The following is a 14424-nucleotide window of genomic DNA, read 5'->3' as shown; positions in this document are numbered from 1 at the left end:
GGATATGATGGTCCACTGGATTTAGACCTGTAAGCTGTTAATCTTCAATAGAGGGATCAGGTGCACATCACACAGACTAGCTTGACAAAACAGTAAATTTCTTATGTTCATGTAGCTTCTATGGTTTGGCATTGCATTGGAATTGAGGGAAATCTTGAGAGGTTTCAATTTTTGGAGGATTGGTTAACTTAGCTTCTTTCAAGGTTATTTGAGAAATCCTTTCAGAGGAAGTATTCTCATGCTATCCATTGCGTTTCTACTCTACTTCATATGTCCTATGTATAAATATGAAAGCATAAATGATGTCCCTTATATTTGATTATAAGATTTCGGAGATGCTAATTTCTTTAGAATTTGGTGAGTTTTGAGAGTATAGTTGACTTATTTTGATGTAGATTTCACATACTTCTATCTTCTATCTCAGGTTTCACATTTGGTGTAAATGATCATAGCATTCATTTCAAGAATTGGCGTTGCAATTATACAGCACTTTGAGAAATGAGGACAAATCCATGTGCAGAACCGCCTATATCAACGCTTCAATATGGATGCTGCAGAACATGTGGATGCTAATTAACCAGTATCACATAAAGATTGGTTTTGCATTAATTATGCGTCTTTGTTAATTTATACAATGTCTGTAGAATGGATATCTAAATATGTTATTTGAAAAGAATGTAATGTCGTTAACTGATCGTTAACCACAGTCCGAAATGCTGAATGCTGATGTTGCTTTCAGTGATCTTAGAGTAATTAGTACAAGATGGCCAACTTATAGATTTTTTTCCTCATAGAAAAGAGATGCTGTCTACATTATCTACATGAGAAGGTTCTGAAAGTAATAAATATCCTACAAGGCTAGTATCATGGGACACTTATTTTGCGATGACGATTTTGCCAAAGAAATCTAAGGCTATTGATAATCATAATGAAGTTTTAGATGGATAAAATGAGCAAAATGGATGCTAGAACTTCTGGAAGCTGTCTAAATTTCAGCACCAGGCTGGAATCTATAGATGTTTGATTAGTTGCAAGGTAATCTCTTGAAGAAGCAAAGAGAAGGTAAAAGATGAGGGTTCTCTATGTCGTAGACTACTAAACTGATGGAACCTCCGACAAGATCATAATGGTGGATTTATTGTGGTGGAGACCTTTGTCTAACAAAAATAATACTGGCACATGGATAGAATAGATTCAGAATAGTACTTGGGATACTCCAGCAACCATACAACTTATTGCTTCCTCCTATTGGTTGCATAAAGCAACACATAATTGATGAGTCTCCAACAAGATAATATGATGGACTGATTATGATTGGAGGCCTTTGTCGAACAACAATGCTGGAATTTGGATAGAATAAAATCAGAATGAATACTTGGATAGTCCAGCAACCATACAACAACTCTTCATTCTTCCTTCTCTTGGTTGTGCACATAAAAAGAACACACAACTTATGAGTTTCCAACAAGATAATATGATGGAAATATTGTGATCTACGCTTTTGTCTAATGACGACATTGAGATCTGGATTGAGTAGACTCAGAATGAATACTTGTATAGTCTGACAACCATACAATTATTAATTTCTGAAGCTTAAGCTCAGAGAAAGATTGAATCTATCACTGAGTCTCCAACATTAATTTTTCACCATCAGTAAAGAAGACCATCTCCTACTTGAGGAGTTAGTTAGTCAAGTTTAGAAGACAAATTAAGATGAGCTCATGTCTATTTCTGAAACTCTAATTCTATTGTCAAATGCGAGATATGAAGTTATTTCAGTGAGAATGTGAGACATCTAGATGGTTGTAAGTGTGCCAGAAGAGAAACCTTCTTGGTTGTTGTCCAATTAAACCAAATGAAGGAAAAAGCCTGTGAAACTTCAATCTCTAACTTGCAGTTTTTCCAAAGCTTCATGACTTCCACTTAGACCAGAAATTTGAACACAACAACCTTGTTAGCTAAGAAATATTTGCTAGTTCTGTGGGCTAGTTTGTTTAGACCAATCTTATTGTTAAAACTGGACTACTCCAACTTTCATGATCCTTGATAATTGCTTACAGATCAGGTAAAACTTGAATGTTGACTTCAGATCGCCTCGAGCTGCAGGATATTCCTGCAGTTGAGGTATTTATTACCCTGTGAGTGGCTGCTAAACTAGTTATAAGTCCAACTTCTTTATATTAACCACTGGATGTTTGAGGAGACAATCGAAGGACAAAGAGGATAATCACAGTAAGAGATAATCCGAAGCATGCTTTGATCGAGGAAACCATGAATACCTCCTTGTGATCTTTTTTTTCTTTTTTTTTTATTTTGACATATTGAAAGGGAATCCTTGCTGGTCATGAGGATATCTGCCAGAAGAAAATTATCCTGACAAGTCCTCCAATGTCAGTTTGTGCTGAATAGTTACTAGCAAGGACACATATAACTAATAACAACTTGGCAAAAGATTTCATCGATTGCCCATCATGAGGAAAGAATTGTATGTTTTGCAGACAATTCCTGCAGTCTGCGTACTTAACAGTGCAAATTAGCTGCCACATCAGTTAAAGAACTGCTAACTTTTGTACGCATAGGATTCTTGCGGTCAGGGCTACAGAATTATGTGCTATCAAAAGAAAACAAAATCATTGAAGATGTCTTGCTGTCAAATTTATATCTTTTATTTGGTCAAACTTAAATGAGCTGCAGGAACGAATATTTGTTTGTTTTTATCTATGTATTAAATAGAATCCAAGAAAAGGTTGTCCTTTTCTTCAAGCAGTAGGGATTGTGAATTCATCATCAATTTGATGTTATAAATGCCTTAAAGTTTCCTCTCTCTCAGAGATTTTGTTAGAGAAAATGTACGACTTGTTTTCAGCTAATTGTCTAACCACAGCTTCGAAGAGCAAATTCAGTTCTCTATAAGCTTGGGCCATTGATCACATGAGACAGGGCTAGCAACTGTAATATAGTTTTAGAAGCTAAGCCCAAGGTCTTTACCAGCCAATAGACCCAAGAGAGTTAACAGAATCAATGGGCTATTAGCCCAAGAAGAAACTGCATACATGACCAATCTTTCAACAAAATCTCCAAATGTTAGCAATCATAGTTTACCATCATCATCCATATTGAAATATACCTGTCTCTTTAGCACAACATACTATAGATTGAATACTAAAACCCTTCGATCACATCCATTTGAGTTACTTGACCCTACAACTCACCGAAAGGAGAGCCCCCATCAGAGAACTGTCGTGGGTGGCACTCGTAATAAACAAAACAACAGCACATGACCTTTGCCACCCTTCCTTTTTTAGGCTGGGGGGCATTGGATGGCATGAATATTTCAGTAGCATTCTTGCCTACCAGACTTTACGATCACTATCCACTTTGAACAGAATAAAGCTAGTCAAAAAGGTAAAAGTAACACTTATGTAATCTTCACAACTTGCCGGGGAGAACGAAGCATAGTTGGCGCCTAAAGGCAGGAGTAGTCGATGGGCACGTGCAGACAGGGAGATGATCTAAGAGGGGCCATCCGGCTCGGCCTTCGCCAAAGGAGCTCCTGAATGCCGGCAAGGAAGGCAGTTGGTGATGCCAAGGGAGATCAGTGTCCCGACGAGGGCCTTGCACAGGTGGAGTATCATTGTTGCTCCAGCAACTTCCATGAAATTCATTAGTTGCCTTGCAGTACAATCACTCAACCGCATCTGCTTGTTTCCATCTTCACTTCCCTCTCCCTAGACATAAAATAAATAAAAGCCTGGGCATACAAATACATAGATCTCTTCGTCTGGTTGGCAGAAATGCCATGCACAGTGGCAAAGGAAAATGATCACATGCAAGAACAGACAATAAAAGCATACACTCTCACATGAACAGAGACAAAGCAGGATAGCTTGCAGAAGAAACTTTAGACCAACATCATGCATCGTAAAACCTAAAATTATTGTACGAATATAGAAGAAAAGATTGCAACATGATGGTGCACAGCTGGAAGCAGCATTGTGTCAGCTTTGCATGCAGTAACATAAAAGTGCATACAAGTATACAACAGACACGGATCTATATAAACGAAAATAGATGGATCAATTATATCACATGCAAGTTCAGAGGACAAAATGTCAAAAACATGAACACATTAACATATTAGAATACAAACAGAACCAGCAAACAGTGTGGCATATGCACAGGCAATGAGGATCTTCATTATGTGCTTATCTGCCATTTTGACCCAAAAACATTTTCCTTGATTCATATCTGGTGGAAATAGTGCAGCCAGCTAAGTATCTTCACTATCTACTTCTATGAATTGCTCAAATAGACTTAGCTGGATGCCTGTTTAAAAATTGAGAGAGCAAAACAAGACTGTGCCATACTTATTAAAGTTCTTGGAACATAATATTCCCATCCTGATAAGTAGTGATTACTTTTCTTGTCAGGCTCAAATTATTCTCAAGCCAAATGACTTTAATGCCTATTTATAATTGCGAGATAGTGCCAAACAGTCAACCACATATAATTTGTAGCAGTTCAAATTATACTCACATTATGACTAGCTTCAGTCAAATCAGATTACCTGGATCTGAGTGATATCTTCTTGTTGCTGCTTAAAGATATTCATCAGGACAGTCAGTACTTAATTAATCATACTCTAATTTAATGAATTCCAGGCCATCATAATGCTTGAAATACACTTATTGCCAACAGCAACCAAACCAGTCGTCTCTTGAGACAACAGAGAATGGCAATCTATAATCCTTCTGCACATCCAGAAGAATATCTGCTCAGAATAACCGAAGAGAATTTTTTACTTAGTGTGATACATCAAATTAGCTGCTCAAGATAACAAACTAGAGAAGTCAAGGGAATTTCCTATCTTATTTTCTCATTCCAAGTGCTATATCTAATTCACAACCTTCTCATAACTTGCATAATTCTGTCTTGACGTTTATAACTATATATATTCGTTGATTTTCTATTGCGTATAATTTTCTCAATTGAGATGTTCCAAAACTACAGTCGAGTGTAGTATCTAGACTCTTGATCATTGTAAAAACTCTAGTGGTCCAATCAGGTGTTCCCATACATTGCAAGATTAATATCCATAACACAAATCATGAACAATCAGAATAATATCTGTGCAAGCACAAAGCTTAATTATGTGGTTTAGGCTCATTACAACCAATAATAGTTATATAAAGTATAGATCTATATGCATTGGTCACTGAGAACCTGTCAAGCAAAAGGAGAGAAGAGAAATACCAAGTCAGCAACATAGGTGTATGGGCATTTCTTATTATTACCTCCACTGATGGAAGAGGATCACCACCATCAACCAGCTGTACCCAAGGATGAGTGTCACCGAATTTGTTCATACTTAGTACCTGCTATTTGATAAATGAAAACTTACATTTGCCAACCGAATTGCAAAGCTCACAACAAATAAATGAAATGACTTGTTAAATGGATAGACCTCTTTAAATAAAAGCATCAGCTACTTAAATAATCACGGTGTCATTAATCTTTGTTCTATCAAGAATGATCAACCCTAAAGGGCCCAAAAGAACCTTAAGCAATTACATATATAAATCTTAAGAAACAAGAAATATATATTGTTATATGATCTCCAAAAATAATGTTGTAGCTTGGATAAGAAGATAATCAAGAATTATCAACACAAAAGGACCTTAAAGAAGTTGTTCCAGAAGGGCCAAATCTCCATGAGAAGAATCACTGCCAAATATGGAAAATAAAGAGAGACAATATGGATGATCAGAGTATTTCTCCTGCAACTTACCTGAACGGCAAACTCTCGACTATTCTCACAGTCAGATGGCATGAGTTGAAAACATGCAGACTTCACACTATAATAAGGTCCCAGTGTCCCACATTCCTATGGGTGATGCTGAACTATCCCACTCCGTCAATACCAATGACATGGTGTTCTTTCCAACTAGTGGAGGTAGTTATATGTCTGCGTAGAATGTGAACTTAATGTGGGAGCTACATGCAATGTTGTATCATTCTAAGCCCTTAAAAACCCTATAGCATAAGCCTATCATTTGCAATCAATGGAGTTAGTATGAAGTGTGTATGACAAAAGACTATAATGCAAATCAAGAATGGAACAGTTCAATGAGAACACAAAGAAGTCGGTGTAAAGCAGGTGGAAGTTGTTGATAAAGTTGGTATATGTTTGCTGAAAGTCAGAAGAGGTTAAAAACATTTAGCTAGTCATAGATTCTGCAGCTTATATTTCAGAATCTAGCGGTTCCACTGTTCTACTGGATAGAGCAATTGCAAGGAGAAAAACAAGTCAACATAGATTAGCAATCGCCATCGGTGAAACCAAATGCAGCTGATCTGCAGACCTCTGAAATAGGAACTGTCTTAAAATGAGAACAAGTGATAACAAAAATTTCATTAACACTCCAAGAGCATGGTGGAAAAGGAAAGGGCTTCTGAGAGGATGTAACGATTGCATCAAAAAATATAAATTCTTTTACCAAAGAAATGTAATGCATGTAGCACTAACATCAACTAAGTTCCATATGGATATTCGATGATTCGATCTCATGTCTTCAAAAGAAATTATGTTCTGTTGTACTGAAAAAGTCTTGGTAGGAACCTCAGCGATTAGTATTTATATGTACCGACTACCGATCATTTCATGGAGAACTTCTCTTTGACTTGGAGCTTCATATACTTCACACAATCCACAACTTCATCCAGCATGGCAGCTCAATCTATCTGAACAAAGTAACAGAAAATGAGGTGCCTTATTTCATCTTCTGAGCACAAAAACTATAACTGAACTAATAAGATTTTTTGGTTCTGTAAAATCAAAAGGCCGGAGATGAAAAAGATTGGCAAAGCATACAGATTAGGAAGTGTAATTCACATTCTCTCCCATTCAGAACCATTTTCAAAGTCCACATCATCTGAACAAGGAGACCAAGAAAAGAAGTTTATTTTCCTCTAATGTTTATAGTCAGATTCCAACCACTTGACACAAGAATAATGAAGTAGGTAAGCACTATGATAATTATTAGTTAAAACATAACTTCACAGCTAGATCACAGTGTTTTTCTCAGGATTGTGTAAGCAGTTGTGAAGGTGATTAGCACTACGAAAGTTCTTTTGTTCCTTTTCTTGTTTAGCATAGCCACATATAGATAGAACGATCATTCCATGACATAAGATAACAAAGAGACAAAAAAAATGGGTAAAAAGAATTCTAAATTCTAGTTGAATAATAAGAAATTCTTAATTACAAATAAGTCCAGACATGATCTAATTCTCTGTCATGTGACATTTGGAGGCATCATGTCCTGTTTCTTGCTTTTAAGACTTTACCATATCAGCTTATATTTATTCGATGATAAGTATAAAAGATGAACAGAACTTAGGAATCCCAAGATACATATATTCTTCAAGACACAATAAGAGACCAAAAACCATAAAGATGCACATATTTCAAGCAGGATATTCTCTCCTTAAGCATCTCAATTCATCTAAAGTTCCACCAGCATAAAAGTGACCCCTCTCTCTTGATCACCACTTCTTTTAATGGTTTTCTTATGCAGCTAATGAACTGAATTTGGTTCCATACATATAATTGGACTAACTGACATATTAAGGCATATATCTGAAACTAAATCAAACATCCTGTTTTAATTACCCTGGCCTAATAAGAATGATGACACCAGCATACATATGACAAACGTCATCTGAAGGTATCATTTGTCCACTATCCGCCCCTAGAAATTCGATAGTTCTTCTATCAGCAGCAAATACAGGGAGTGAATAAAATGCCCTTCTGTTTGAACTAATTGACCTACCAACCTATCTCAATAAAACTTATGAGAAATGATTAAGTATCAAATTGAAATTGTACTTCATACAGACATAACTACAATAGCCAAAAACCTAGAGCATGTTCTCAGATATATGTTTTAACCAGCGCACCTAGAGAAAACTGATACTGAGACGTTCAGCACAAGAGAGTACTAGCAAAAATGAGCATGAAAGCAGAAGCAAGGAGTTGGAATGCCATTCTATCAAGGAACTGAGTTCCTCGGAGTTCATAGTTTCCAGGCACTAAAATTATAAACAGAAAAGGAAGTTCAAAGACAATTTGGAACTAAATATTTAATTTAAGAGTAATACATGCAAAGAATGACTTGAAGACCTATACGCAGAAAAGTTGGAGGTATGATGATAAATTCTAAATGCCATGACAACAAAGTTCATACATCTAATTCTAGCTCCATCCAATACAAAATATATTTTATTCAGTCCCTCAAGAAGTTCACTAAAAACTCCAATCAAGAAGAGAGAGTTATCTTCATGACTCACACTATCCAAGTAAGTTTCCAGCCAAAATTATAATCTAATCATCATGCACTTCTTTCTCTTGATTTCTACGGCACTGCTCTTGAAGTTTAGATCCAAGAACACAACTTGGAGGACTACGAATCCTCTCCCACAATCCTATGTGATCCTTCAACCCTCCACGATTTCCTTAGTGCCGTTGCAACTCCAACGTATTTCATAACTATCTACTTACAATCGTCTCCAAAACTGACATAGACAAGATTCCAGTACGCAAGCCCATAGAATCCTTACATTAAACTCTTCGGGATTCAAAAAAATGTCAAACCTAGACAACAGAATTGAAAATTTTCCACTTAACAGTTGCCATTTCAAAATTATCAAGCGAGCAGGAATAAAATGCTCACCGCGTTCGAATACCATATCACGGTTGAGCTGTGGAAGAATCACGGCGAAAACGGCGTAGTGAGGGGAGTGCTAAACTCGCAGGCTATGACAAGAAAACGGCTCCGCCGGCGACGGTAGGTTGGAGGAGCTTCGGCCATGGGAGAAATCTTTAATGGGTTTGGAAGTAGGAGAGAGGTTAGGGTTTTGGGGGATGGAGGAGTTTAAGAGGGAAAGGTTTCTTTCTTCAAATGCTACAAGGGAGGGAGAGAGAAAAGAGTAGTTATTAAGCTGTGTTAATTTGGAAGTATGGGCTATAGCTGGATTTGGGCCTGGGGCTTGATTTTAAATGTGGAGGAGAATGATGCAAATATGAAAAGAAATCCCAACTTACTCTTCCTGATAGATTTCAATTGATTTTAAAAATAATTGCATGACGATGACATAGAATGATAGAAAATAAACTTTCCTATGGCATAGATACAGATCATGACCAATCTGTAATACGAAAAAAGAGTGCATATATATATATATATATATATATATATATATATATATATATATAAGAAAAGGCATACAAATTCATTAATTCAAATCAGATTTTTATAGACGATAAACAAAGAAAGATTTATGGCCCCACAACCACCATAACACCCTTCGAGGTCTTATCACGGGTCGAGCTAGGCCTAAATCAGACTCGGGCCAGACTTAGCCTGATTAAAATCAGATGAGTTCAGACTGAATTTGAGCAGATCAAACCTAATGATCATGTCTATCCACCGCAACCCACCGAAAGATAGTAAAGTCAGACAATGAGCGTCATAGGGGGTGGAGAGAGGAGCCATACGTATTGACAGAGCCACCTAGGCGGCAGCAGCACAAGAAAAGTTGGGAAACGGTAACACCCTTGCAGAGCTAGAGCAAAAATTTCTATGCTTTGTATACTCTCAGTCTATTGCAAACAAATATGGCCAAGATTGCATAGGTTATCATTGTTTTATAAGAAAATTAACAGAAGTAAAAAAAATGAGGTAAGTAATTGCCCTTTGAATCTTGCATTCCCTAACATAAGATGCGGACATCTTATACAGGCAAGGTGCTTATAGTATATATATACTCCTCAAGCCATAATGAAATTAATACAAAGAATAAGAACAAAAAGAAAAGGAAAAGGATGTGGTTTCTTTTACAAACCTCATATTCGGTTTCTATAACCAATTTTCAACATAATGTACTAAATTTTGCAATAACATTTTTCTACTCATCTGAAAAGCTACATTCTGTACCAACTATTAGCTCTATTGAAATGCATTACAATTTGACTATATCATCCCTCTTCACAGTGAAATCCCAGAGCTCGCCATACTTCTCATTGAAATCCCAAATATCCATGGAGTTGTAATCCGCAATCAACTTGTCTCGAGCTCCCTTCTCCATGTTGTAGATCTGAGGTTCAAAATTGTGGGGTTTGTCTGGCTTTCCAATCTCAATTGCACAGAATATTACAACAAAGACTGCTGCTCCAATGTACAGATACTCGCCCTGAACAACGATATCAGATTAGAAAAGAAGTTTCAAATTGGATAGGCATTCAAATGTCAATTTCCAAACTTTCCCATGGAAACTCAATATGACACTAGTATTCACTATTCATCTCCGCGAGAAAATTACAAACACTGATAAGATTTAACCAACATTTGAAGATAGTTGATACAACTTTGAAGAGTTCCATCATTGGAAAAGATGTTTAGCAATCACCCATGTCTTAAAGATAATCTTCTTTTTTTTTCATTTTGGAGCTGTATATGGAATTACATATTATGCAGTTGACTTCTTCCCAAAGGTTATATACTCTCCTATATAACTATAGGCTGAACACGAATCTCTTCAATTTACCTAATTATGCATGTAAAAGTTGACCATCAGTTTAAGAAAGCCGATTCCAACAAAGTAATAAATTAGCTTAAGACTCTTATTTGGACAAAATCTGCCTAGGAAGAGCAAAAAACTAAATCAAATGATTTTTTTTTTTTTCAGCAGCACCCTTTTTTTTAGGTACTAAGATTTCCCTAACAACCAACCAGCAGACACCATCACCTAGTTTGGTCTTGCCGGTATGAACAACGAGAAAGTATAACCAAATGGAAACAGCAACTAACTTGAAAAAAGATGTGCTTCTCAGCAAACCAGCAAAGGAGCCTACTCCTAATGAAAGAGAACAGGGGTGTGCTATACAGTTCAATGTTCTATGCTTGGATTATTCATCTAAAGTCAAACCAAATAGTAAAGTAGAGACCATCACATTTTATGTTCTATCCTATTTATAGGACTTCTTTTGATTGTATGTTCATAAGAAACAATTAACATAGACCAAGAAATATCATACCGGTACATTGTAAGCCATGCCAGCAGCAATGGCAGGTAGAAACAACCAAGATATGAGCCCTGCAAATACCCATTCCATGCCAGAAGAAAGCACATGAGTATGAATTTATACCAAAATTTTTAGGAGAACAAAAGGATTAAGGCAATATGAATGAGCGTATCTGCATACGGACCTTGAAAACCACCAGGAGGTTCTGCTGCTTGGTACTCTTCTACAACAGCCTCCCATAATCCCTTATTACCTATAGTAAAATATGAATGGTAGTCAACAAAATTTCTTGATCAGGTGAAGCACCTGAAACAAAAAAATCCAATCAATCAAATGGAAGCCCTTGTCAGGCATATAAAACCAGATTGGCATCTTTTATAACCAATGGTCCAAATTTCATCAACAAAAGTCCAAGAATAATGTACAGTACATTATTATTGAGAAGCATTCTGTGTCATGAGGTCAATAGCAATATGCTGAAAGCATATTCGTGTACCAGGGAATTCGATGAGATTCAAGTGAAATATTATCTCTTTCCAGAAGAAAATGGACATAATGCTAAGCCATTAATGGTTGTTAAAAGAAAAAGGTAAGCAGGAGAGATTCAATGAACTATGTGAAAACTGCAACTTACTACATTAATTTCAATTCCAATCTGAGAGCAGAAAAAATAGTTTACAGCTATTGCAAACTTCCCAAAAAATGCCAATGTTTATGTGAATAACGATTTCTTACCCTTCCTTAAGAAGAGAAAGTAGCGAAACAAAGTTCCAGGTGAGAGCAAATACCTGATAGACTCACCTCCTCCTCTTCAAAAGGAAAAGTTCAGAAAAAACAACAAGCTAACGTGCTATATCCCTTTGTCTTCCATTTTCCACATGAACCCACTTTAAGCATCCCGAGTTGGCAATGCTAATTCTTTTTTTTAGTCAATCATTAGTTACTTCTCCCAATCACTAATTGCTTGACCTTTTTTTTCCGAAGCAACCAACTTTTCATTGCAAATAACAAAACTAAAGGCAAAGATTCAATCAAAATGGATCTATAAGTCTATCAAAATTTTCCCAACTGTTAGCAAACATAGAGCACTATGAATTTCATGAGATGCAACGCAATAATACCTTCATGACCTTCATGATAAGTGTGGTGCCCATCATACTCCCCGTATATAAAATCTTCCTTAATCCACCCAAAAAATCATATTAATAACCACAAAATTCGATCTTCAACTTTAAAAAAGAAAACTTAATTAAAAAAAAAACAAATAAAGATCAAGAAACTAACAGCGCTGACGCCGTTGGTGCGCCACCGATCGATCGGATCCTCCTGGAGGTCGGGCTCAATCTCCGTCAACCCGGCATTGAGACGGCTCGTGCGACTCACGCCTAGAGTGAGACTTAGGGCTAGGGTTCGTAGAGGAGGAACCCTAGTTGAAGAAGCTGACGTCAGCACCGGCGTCGAGACGGCAGCGATGGCGGGAGGAGGCGATATCGAGAACCCCATTTCCTTCCCCTTTTCTTTTTCTTTCTTTTTTTCGATTTTGGGCGGTTTTAATTAGTTGGATATCGTGTGGCTATCACACACGTGTTGAGATTATATCCCGTCGGATCTCGATCGGACGGTGACTGTCCGGCTAGAGAAGGTGTGTACAGGATGATTTAAATTTATTTTTATTCGACAAGGAATTTGATTGATGGGAGAGGAAGGTATCCATTACCCTTATCCCCTTTGGTCCGATGTGGCAGTGCCGTCGAGGAATCGTGGCAGTCAGGTAATAGTCAATTTGGGCCCAACTCAGATCGTAAGCAGGCTATGCCGATCTACTCAATTATCAAACAGATCTATTTGAGGTCATGTTTATTATTTCAACTCATAACTCATAACTTATTCTATGATACGATAACATACTTTGTATCAATTCTGTCAACTGTTGAGATTCTCCTCCAATCTCCCACTCATTTCGCCCTCCTCCTTCATGTTTTAGATATAGAGAAGGCAACTGTGCATTGTTGGATATATAACAATTAATCCATGCATGCATGCATGCTTCTTAAGAAGATAATCTCACTCTTTAGAGCTCTTCTTCTCTTTCATTTATATCTATCTACCTTACTATTAATATGTGATTTACTTATTTCTAAATTATAATATCAATTTTAAAAAATAATATTTTTTATATTATATCTTTCTGATACTAAAAATCTTCTATTCACATATATACATCGTTCTAAGCACTAACTATTTAGTGAGTTCTTTTGCATGATGACCTTGAATTTTTTTTTTCTATTTTGCGTATATATCTTTTTAAATCATATTACTTTTTTATAATTATATTATTTAGTAATTACCAGATGAAAATCCTATATACAATTTTCTCTCTCCTTTTTGTTAGATAAATATTTTAATCTAAATTATATTATTTATATTTCAATAAGCTTCCTCCCTCTCACCAAATGAGATTACCACCGATCGAATAAGGGTTCTCCATTTATAAATGAGAGAGGGGCTATGGCCACTGAAGAGTTAAGTTGATTAATTAACGATAATCTCGTATGCTAGAGGAGGATTACTTAATTAACCAAATATTATGTAAGTTGGTTTTTCAAATAATTTCCACTTAATATGGGATCCATGTCAAAAATATAATTCACGTTTTTTTTCCTTAAAAAATTAATCTAAATAAAAGGAAATTATTTTATCTTATTTCAACAGTTCGGCTCATTAACAGCTTAGAGCAGGTCTCAACGACATTTCTTTTGGAGCAATAGTTTCATACGATTAGAAATCTAAATTATACAGCTTACTATATTAACTAAAATTTAGTGATGCTCAATGCCTCTATATCTAGGACGATTAATCTTTTGTTCAATCTATATCTAACCTTCGAGCTTTTGAATAATAAAAAATAAGAATAAAACAATCTTCCAAGCATCAGAAATTGGATGCCATTAGAAAGAGATGTTTAAGAGCTAGCGCGATGCTACTTTGGCATATAACGATGCTACTTTGGCATATAACCTTAAGTTACTTTCCAACTGAACGTTTCGAAGATGGCATACCCACACTGTACTTGCATACAAGGAGGCAAAGATCTCGTCATTACATCGAACATTTGATCACCACTAAAACTTCAATACTAATTCCATTAGTGAGCAATGCAAGCTAACAATTATATAAGCAGTCATGACCGTAAGTAGGAGTTATTGGCATAATTATCCGAGCACGCGAGATGCTCTCTTGCACCCAGAAACAAGCATAAGCGTTGGAACAGCTACGTAAGCTATCCCCACCTCGTCAACCAAACAAATAAACTTGATATGTTTTTAATTATTGATAATTGT

At 36.3% G+C, this 14424-nt stretch overlaps 2 protein-coding genes across 9 annotated transcripts; both read right to left on the bottom strand.

Moving 5' to 3' along the window:
- Positions 1-3107: 3107 nt before the first annotated feature.
- On the bottom strand, positions 3108-9023 carry LOC140774209 (uncharacterized). Of its 8 annotated transcripts, none has more exons than XR_012106569.1 (5): positions 8733-9023; positions 6872-6932; positions 6620-6741; positions 5295-5375; positions 3108-3728 (listed from the first exon to the last, which is right to left on the bottom strand). XR_012106569.1 is itself a non-coding variant. In XM_073117111.1 (5 exons), exons 3-5 carry the CDS (start codon positions 6566-6568, stop codon positions 3513-3515), a joined length of 339 nt encoding a protein of 112 aa, XP_072973212.1. In that variant the 5' UTR covers positions 6569-6741; positions 8350-8653; positions 8733-8998; the 3' UTR covers positions 3108-3512. The 8 variants fall into 8 exon arrangements, 5 of the variants coding, with proteins under 5 accessions (XP_072973212.1, XP_072973209.1, XP_072973208.1 ...); XM_073117111.1 differs by lacking the exon at positions 6872-6932 and adding an exon at positions 8350-8653 and having other exon boundaries at positions 6527-6741; positions 8733-8998; XR_012106568.1 differs by lacking the exon at positions 6872-6932 and having other exon boundaries at positions 8733-9018.
- An 847-nt stretch (positions 9024-9870) lies between these two features.
- LOC140775042 (photosynthetic NDH subunit of subcomplex B 5, chloroplastic) lies at positions 9871-12612 on the bottom strand. The gene is made up of 5 exons (XM_073118277.1): positions 12368-12612; positions 12205-12262; positions 11268-11336; positions 11096-11154; positions 9871-10251 (listed from the first exon to the last, which is right to left on the bottom strand). Exons 1-5 carry the CDS (start codon positions 12584-12586, stop codon positions 10021-10023), a joined length of 636 nt encoding a protein of 211 aa, XP_072974378.1. The 5' UTR covers positions 12587-12612; the 3' UTR covers positions 9871-10020.
- Positions 12613-14424: the final 1812 nt, after the last annotated feature.

The sequence above is a fragment of the Typha angustifolia genome, chromosome 13 (genome assembly GCF_048772165.1).
Source record: "Typha angustifolia cultivar Huaian chromosome 13, ASM4877216v1, whole genome shotgun sequence".
Taxonomy (NCBI): domain Eukaryota; kingdom Viridiplantae; phylum Streptophyta; class Magnoliopsida; order Poales; family Typhaceae; genus Typha; species Typha angustifolia.
This window is presented reverse-complemented; position numbering and strand designations above follow the sequence as displayed.

Excerpts from the sequence above, each read along its gene's own strand:
- LOC140775042 (XM_073118277.1), bottom strand. The coding sequence starts at position 12,586 with ATGGGGTTCTCGATATCGCCTCCTCCCGCCATCGCTGCCGTCTCGACG. Across the intron at positions 12,263-12,367 it reads GCACCAACGGCGTCAGCGCT|GAAGATTTTATATACGGGGA; the intron begins GTTAGTTTCTTG and ends GGGTGGATTAAG. Across the intron at positions 11,337-12,204 it reads TTATCATGAAGGTCATGAAG|GTAATAAGGGATTATGGGAG; the intron begins GTATTATTGCGT and ends ATTTTACTATAG.
- LOC140774209 (XM_073117107.1), bottom strand. The coding sequence starts at position 5,830 with ATGCCATCTGACTGTGAGAATAGTCGAGAGTTTGCCGTTCAG. Across the intron at positions 5,379-5,788 it reads GTCGAGAGTTTGCCGTTCAG|CAGGTACTAAGTATGAACAA; the intron begins GTAAGTTGCAGG and ends TTTATCAAATAG. Across the intron at positions 3,729-5,294 it reads ATCCTCTTCCATCAGTGGAG|GGAGAGGGAAGTGAAGATGG; the intron begins GTAATAATAAGA and ends TTTTATGTCTAG.